Below are 8303 nucleotides of genomic sequence, written 5' to 3' on the forward strand. Positions count from 1 at the left end.
AAAAAAAAGGTGAAAAAGAGGAAAAATACAGAAATTAGAGAAACAGAAAACAAAGACACAACTGAAAGGATCAATAAAGCCAAGTACTCTGGAAATACTGATTAAAAAAACAGCAGGGATAATTTTTTAAAAGGCATATAATTCCAGATGCAGAAAGAGAATAGTATGAGCAAATTAATGTCAATAAATTTGAAAAAACTTGGGTGAAATACATAAAATACTGGTGTGAAATAATAGAAAAAATATATATATTGCTCTCTGCCTCCAATTTCTGGCATAGAGCTCAAAACCTTGGTATTTCCTGCCTTTCCGTCTGGCCGCAGCCATCAGGGAGTTGACCTGTCAGTGTTTTAAATGCTGTGTAGTATAACAGGTGTAAAATAAATTCTGTGAAAAGAGAAAAAAAAACACCTTTGTATTTCCTAATAAGAGCACTAGGAACATCTTTTGTTCTAATATTTGGTCTTTGACCATGGTTCCTGACACAGAGGTCCTAAATCCCTTGGAATTTCCTGGGTAATAGGAGTATCTTTGTTCTAAGGAAGTGACTCTTTATGGGCTCCTAGATGGAAGCTGGTCACTAGAAAAACCAAGCCATAATTAGAAGCCTGGAACTTTCAGGACCACCCCCATTCTCCAGAGAGGGGAGCAGGACTGGAAATGGAATAATCAGTCATGCCTATGTGACGAAGCCTCCATAAAAATTCCAATACTATGGGGTTCAGGAAGCTTCCGTGTTGCTGAACACATGGAGGTGCTGGAAGAGTGGTGTGCCGGTCCCACATACCCTGCTCTATGTATCTCTTCCATCTAAATGTTCATCTGTATCCTTTATGATAGTTTTTATTATATAATAAAGTGGTAAACATAAATAAGTTTCCCTGAGTTCTGAGAACTGTTCTACCAAATAATCAAATCGAGGAACGGGGTCTTGGGAACCAAGTCAGACATAAGTTATGGGTAACCTGGGTACCTACTACTTAAGACTGGCACCCGAAGTTGGGGGTAGTCTTATGGGACTAAGCCCTTAAAGCTATGGGGTCTGCACTAACTCTAGCTAGTTTCAGAACTGAATTGAACTGAACTGGATTGAGGACACCCAGTTGGTGTTGAAGAATTGCTTGATGTATGGAAAACTCACACATCTGGTGTCAGAAGTATTGTGAATGTGGTAGTATTATGAGAGTAAAGAAGAAACACAGGAGGAATGTGTTTTTCTATTTACCTGGAAAATATAAATCACTAAAACTAATTCAAGAAGAAATAGACTTAAATAGTCCTATCACTACAAATAGACTTTATCAGAAATGAACAGCTCCCCACAAAGACAGCTCCCAGCCCAGAAGGTTTCAGAGATGAGCTCTGCCATGTGTTCAAAGGAAGTTGAGGCTACATGACACAAAAACTTTTGGAAAGTGGAATGGGGCACTTCCCCAGCTCATTTTGATATCCAGAATATATAGGCAATCCTATAAGTTAATAAATAAAAATTGACTCAATGGAAAAAAAATAGGCAAAGACATGAACAGGTGTTACACAAAAAAGAAATATAAATGGCACATAACAACATCAATAGATAACAGGGAAATTCAAACCCAAAATTCAAGATACCATTTTACACCTACTGACATTCCTGCCTAGTCCACCAGGTGCTAAGAACTAGAACGCTCATAGCAGCATTGTTAGCTATTATTGTTTGGCAATGCCAAAAATGAAATATGGCCCAAATATCCAGTGAGAGAATGGATAATAAATTGTGGCACATTCATACAGTAAAACTATATACAGTGAAAGATCTTCAGTTACATGGATCAATCTTAAAACATTAATGTTGACCTCTGAAAATAACATTTTCAGAAAAATACATGCAACATTATATAAAGTCCAAAAACAGAAAAATACATAAAATAAAACTATAAAGATTCAGGAGAGGGATCCATTTGAAAAGGGGCACCAAGAGGCCTTCAAAGTTAAATGTCCAGGGCTGGCCGAGTGGCGGGTTGGTTAGGAGTTGGCTTGAGACGCCAGCTCTGAGCAGCAGGGCACCAGTTCAGAACCCACACGAGAGCCAGTGACGCTGTGCCCTTTACTGCTAAGATGGTGAACAACACCTCAATCTGGAGCTGGGCTCCCGTGAGTCACCAGTGACGGCGTAGGCTGCAGCCCCTGCTGCAGTGGGCTGCCATAAGCTACTGTGAGTGGCTGGCAGCCAGTGTGAGTGGCCAGCAGCCAGCGTAAGCTGCCAAGAGCTGCCGTGAGTGGCCATCCAATGACCGGAGAGCGGCTGCCTCACCCGGGAAGAGTGCAATGATAATACCAACATGGGCCAGTGAAGCAACGTCTTCCACAACTAGACTGAAGAACAAAAGGACAGCAACTTGTCTGTTCCCCTCCCCCAATTTCCCAATAAAAATCTTTAAAAACAAAAAACAAACAAACAAAAAGATAAATGTACTATTTCTTAAACTGAGTAGAAGGTATGAGTATTTGCTATATTATTCTTATAAGAATAAAATTTCATTTTACATTTTTTAAATGCTTAAAAAGATATGAGAGAGGGAATAATTGGTAGAAAAATGTTTTAAATATGCTCAAGAAGGGCTAAAATAAAACTCTCTGATAGACACAAGATTTTTCTACTTTTCTAAAAATTAAGCTATAATTCATATAATTATACATAAAATTCACCCTTTCAAAGTATACAATTCAGAGGTTTTTAGTATATTCACAGAGCTCTACAACTATCGCCACTATCTAATTCCAGAAACCCTATGCCCATTAGTAGTCATTCCCCGCTGACACCTTCCTCCAACCTCTTATAACCACTAATCTACTCTCTGTTGCTATAAATTGCTGATTCTGGACATTCTGTGGTGGATTCTTTTACTTAGCACAATATTTTCAAGGTTCATCCACGTTGTAGCATAAATCAGTACTTTCTTCTTTTTTATAGAAGAAGAATATCCCATAATTGTATGGGTAGACCACATTTTGTTTATCCATCTATCAGTTGATAAGTGCTTGGGTTGTTTCCATTTTTGGCTGTTACAAATAATGCTGTTATAAGCATTTGTGTCCAAGATTCTGTGTAATATAAGTTTTCAATTCTCTCGAATATATATATATATATATATATATATATATATATATATAAAACTAGAAGTAAAACTTCTGGGGGATTCTCCTACTTTTGAGACAACCTTCATGAAAACTTAACATTTATATGAAAACTTAATAAATGTTTGGTTTACAATAAATTCTGCATAAATAAATCACTGTAACTTTAAGAAAACTATTTTGTGATTAATGTCAGTGAAACAGCTGAATAATTCATTTTATCCTTTTGTGCCTTAGTTTAAGGTCAATCAACTCAAATCTCATATTATTTACCTTGTCCTTTTTCAAGAAAAATGATTTTTGATTCTGGAAGAAAATTAGATCCAGTCACAACCATTTCATGACCTCCATTTACAGAACAGCTGTTGATACTGTACTTCTCAATATGAGGAAGTTCTTGAGCAGAACGCTGGGCTGTTGTTGTTGTTTTTTTTTTTACAAGGTGAGAAGAGACAAAATATTAGTTTACAATTTTTCATATATAAATGACAAATTCAAGCTAGAAAATGAAAATAAAAAGAAGCAAACTGGGCTTTTACAGTTTAAGACAATGATAACAATATCCACTAAAATAACTCCACTATTTAGAAAACAGAATATTTATTAGACTTATGTGATTTCTAAATTATTTTCTTAGATTACAGTTGTAAAGAAACCAACTAATAGAGAAATTAATTAATGCCTGCAACTTCATATTGACTCCAACACATTCACCTCATCCAACTTTTCTCTTTTTAGCTTAAGTCTTTAATATATTTCTTCCCTACAACTGTCTGTTAAAATTGATAAATGTAATGATAAAAAGCAAATTAAATCCAAAGATATGTAATTGTGTTGCATACAATTAAAACAAGAAAAGTTTCTAAAGGACAAATACCAAGTAGCCCTTTCATCATTGAGACATCAGGATTTCATTTTGGACAATTTTCTAAATACATAACTGAAGCATCCATGAAGTACACATTTCAATAGTGAATTTTTTTAAATGGATGTAAATATTTCTATATGCACTGCACTCTTCATTTCCAAGGTACATGAACAAGTTCTCTTAAAGCCTTAGAATCAGTATTTAAATTAAAAAGTGACCCTGGTGCCACCTTTCTATGATACTGACTGATTCCAAGTTGCTACGGTTTCTGGAGATCCTATTTCTCACTTTTCTTTCTTTTTTTTTTCCTAACTGCTTGAGATTATACTTCTTTTAATTGCTTAGATTCTCTAATACCTAGATAACTGGTTTCTCTGGATTAAAACCAAAAAAAAGTGGATTATATTCTTCAAATCTGGAAAACAGGCCTACTTTTAGTTGTACCACTTAGATAGAAAATTGGTGGCTTTGAAGGTCAACTGTGTTTTGTTTGGCTAGAATAATATTTTAAATAAATTTAAACTTGAATGCCTTTAGGAAGCATGCACTCCCAGTTCACTAAGGCCCTTGTCTCTTCCAACTATTTAATACCAAGCCACAAAAGGTATGCGAATTAGAATCCCTGCCCCTCAAAGAGAATGTTAAAATAGATTCTTTCATTGGGGATGGGTCTGTGATTTAGTATCAACTACCACTTGGTAAGTACTGAGCACCAATCTAGTTCTCAGAAAATACTTATGTCCTTAATTAAGTTCCAAATGGCTCCCAGAGAAGAAGCATGGAAACAAGTACTAACTGGCCTAGGGAGTAGACTATTTCAAATTTTAGACATTTATGGTAGAAATTAGCCATCAGAGGTACAAAGTAACAGCAAAAATGTGTTCAACAAATGGTATTAGTCATAATAAAAAACTATGTATAAATTAAAAAACAGTATTTCTGACGAATATTTAACAATGAGAAAATGCCCATTATAAGCAAAAATACCAAAACAAGATATAAAACTGTATCAGGTAAGCCCAACAAGAAAATATCGTGTATATATGTATAGACCAAAAAAGAAAAAAGAAAATCCAAAAAATGGTTAACAGTGACTATCTTGGGGAAATGATATTACAAAACATTTTAATACTACTTTTACCATTCTGCATTTTCTATATTCTCTACAACAATCATATATTTAATAAACTAAAAGAAAAAATAGGAAATCACTTCAAAGGAACTTCATCTTAAAAACTCAAACTACTCTATAAACTTAAATTATTTAAATTACTTTGCTAAGTAATAGAGATATATGTATGCTTATACAGGCATACAATACTCTGGCAGAGTAATAAAGACACTGGCAATGACAGCTGCTTTTAAGAAGGAGAACTAGGGCCGACCGAGTGGCTCAGTTGGTTAATAGAAGAGTGTGAGCTCTGAGCAACAGGGTCACCAGTTTGATTCCTGGCCCAAGCTGAGCAGCCGCTGAGCTGCCAACAGGTGGCAGGATGGCTCAGCTATTAAAAAAAAAAAAAAAAAGAACTAATTGACTTGGAAATTTGCTTTTCACTTTCTACTCTTATTCTTTTTGAGTTCCGTACCATGTACCTGTGTTATCTATTAAAAATTAATACAAAAAGTACTTTTACAGTGAATTCTACTACCATGGATTTCTTCTACATGAATTCTACTACTCAGTGATTCCTACAGTCAACTGGAAAATGATAAAGTATTACTCCAATTCAGCAAACAGCAAAAGGAGGCACAGAAAGGTAATTAAGTAGGTGTTATTCCAAATTAAGAATGTAGGTGGTTAACAGAAATAAAATGGTATAATATATCCGAAAGAGTGCTAAGAAAACCTGTGCTCTAGGAACAGTTCTGTCACCTACAAGCAAATAAACTTAGATGAGTATTTGAAATACTTGTGCCTGAGTTTCCTCCTATACAAAATTAAGACATGGAATTAAAACAGTTCTAAGTCTATGCCCTAAAGATGCAAACAGCAGTTTCAATATTTCAGTCCTACCAGCTAACCTGCCAGAGGATCACAGCTCTTCAGGGCTTAAGTAGGTATCAGGGTATAGGACCATTTTTCATTTCTTGCCTTTTTAAATCAGGGGAAAAAGTATTTGCTTTCTCAATCTGATGATGTAATTAAATTTATGGTAAAAAACCAAAATCTTGTAAGTCCTTATTTAGCTGTGGTATCAGCTCGTAGAAACAGGCATCTTCCAACATGAAGGCTGACCTTTTACTTAAATAAAGATGACCAAGTGACAGTATAAGAATCACAGTTTCATGATTTGATCCTCAGGTGTTATCAAGCCCACATTCGTCATTTACATACAAGAAAATTGTGGACAAGAGAATTTTTGTGTAGTCACACAACTAACTAAGGTCAAAATTTAATGGGAAACCATTTTCTAACTTCAAGATCAGCATTCCTCCCACCTAACCATGTAGCTTTATTTCCAACAAAAAAATCACACCAGCTATCCAGTCTCTTGTGCCTCAGTTTACAGTTTTGATCCAAACGTTACATTATAAGCAAAACAGAAAAAGACCTATTATGAACAAAATTTTAAAACATCATCACAAGCTCACTTACAGCACTCAACAGGTATAGAAGCTGTCTGCAGAGAAAGGACTTTTCCATTGGGCTGTGGGATGTGTACACGAAACACAAGTCGTACTCTAGTATTCTTTCTGCCAATATCAGTTTCTCCTTTTCGAAGTTCTATGTCTGAATTGCGGAGTTTCAAAATACCTGCACAGTCAATACTAGGGAGAAAAATGTAAAAATGTTATTTGCTTATTGATAATTAGTGGTTCTAAACAACTCAGCTAAATAGCCCTTGTTAATTTGGCAGAAAAAAACTATCACTATCTAAAATCAGGTCAAAAAAGAAAGATATATATGATTGATTACTATTTTCTGCTATTTCAATTTTGGGATTAAAAATGGTTTTGTACGACAAAAGTGTAATAGTAAGTGTGGTAGACTGTTTGCAAAGATGGCTGTCAATAATTCCTTCCCATTGCTGTACTTCAGGGGTGTCAAACTGGCGGCCCGCGGGCCGCATGCGGCCCTCAAGGTAATTTTTTGTATACTCGTCTTCAGTAAAGGGTTAACGAGGGAATTGTGTGTACGGTATTGCCTCGATCTCCCCTAAGCACTATTTTCTTCATATTAATTTTTTCTATTTTAATTTTATTTCAGAGCTTCGTGGGCCACAAAAAATTACCTCGAGGGCTGCATGCGGCCCGCGGGCCGCCAGTTTGACACCTCTGCTGTACTTGAATGCCACTTCTCCCATTACGAAGTAGAGTGCCTATGTCCCCTTTCCTTGAGACCTGCCCTTACAGAAGGTGGCCAAGTGATGCTGTGTACGTTGTGAGCCTACCATTTAAATAGCCTCATAACTTCCTCTTGGGGCCAAGGGCCACCAGGAAGAAGTCCAGCTAGCACCCTGGAGAGAAAGGCCCAGACTTTCATTCCTATATATGTAGTGTTTTGTTGGTTTGGGGTTTTTTTCTTGTTTTGCATTTCTTAGCCAGAGTTTAAAGATTGTCAATTCTGATTCTTATTCCAAATCTTCTATAAGAAACTTAGCTGTCTGCTAAAATACCTTTCCTTAAAACTCAATAAAATGTATGATATCTCGTTTTTCAGCCTAAAGACTCATGTTGGCATGTTAACATTAATAATCACTACTTGATACAATTTGATCAGTACTGCTTTCAGCTAAAGTATAGTTGTTTGATATTAAATATTTTCAGAAGTATTTCTGATTTTTAGAAACATCTTGTTTTTATTCATCCTTTTGGGATTCTTTCTTGTGCTTTACTGGTTTCTTATCTTGACATAGTAGTTCTGTAATAATATATATTGTCCTTCAAAGCAACTTCTATAGCCTTTGGGCTGTGAACATCAGACTTGGAACTAGTGGTAGATAAAGTAAAAGGATGGGTAACAAGGAGTGACCTAAGAGACAGTAAACTTTAAATTAACTAGAACGTTGATCATTAATTACCCATTTGCTTTATTCTTCCAATATATCAATAACAAAGATATGTTGTAGATACTGTTGTTTCCTACCATGATTATATGTTAAACAACCATACTTAGTAATACATTTTGAAGATAATGAAATGTAACACCTTAAATGCCAAAACTTTAATCTTATATGTGCATTTTTTTTAAATTAATTAATTTATTTTTTTTTATTGGGGAATTGGAGGATGGGAACAGTGCTGGGGAATTGGGGGAAGGGGAACAGACAAGTTGCTGTCCTTTTGTTCTTCAGTCTAGTTGTGGAGGACGTTGCTT

At 35.5% G+C, this 8303-nt stretch overlaps 1 protein-coding gene across 2 annotated transcripts in view; it reads right to left on the minus strand.

The window, feature by feature from the left end:
• The window catches only part of NFATC3 (nuclear factor of activated T cells 3), a 100407-nt gene that overhangs the window by 39127 nt on the left and 52977 nt on the right, over positions 1 to 8303 (minus strand). For both annotated transcript variants that reach the window (XM_019654920.1, XM_019654910.1), the window contains exons 5-6: positions 6582 to 6754; positions 3391 to 3531 (exon numbers count right to left, since the gene is read on the minus strand). In XM_019654920.1, the coding sequence (XP_019510465.1) occupies positions 3391 to 3531; positions 6582 to 6754 (314 nt within the window). The remainder of the gene's footprint in view (positions 1 to 3390; positions 3532 to 6581; positions 6755 to 8303) is intronic.

Source organism: Hipposideros armiger, unplaced genomic scaffold (assembly GCF_001890085.2).
Source record: "Hipposideros armiger isolate ML-2016 unplaced genomic scaffold, ASM189008v1 scaffold_9, whole genome shotgun sequence".
Lineage (NCBI taxonomy): Eukaryota > Metazoa > Chordata > Mammalia > Chiroptera > Hipposideridae > Hipposideros > Hipposideros armiger.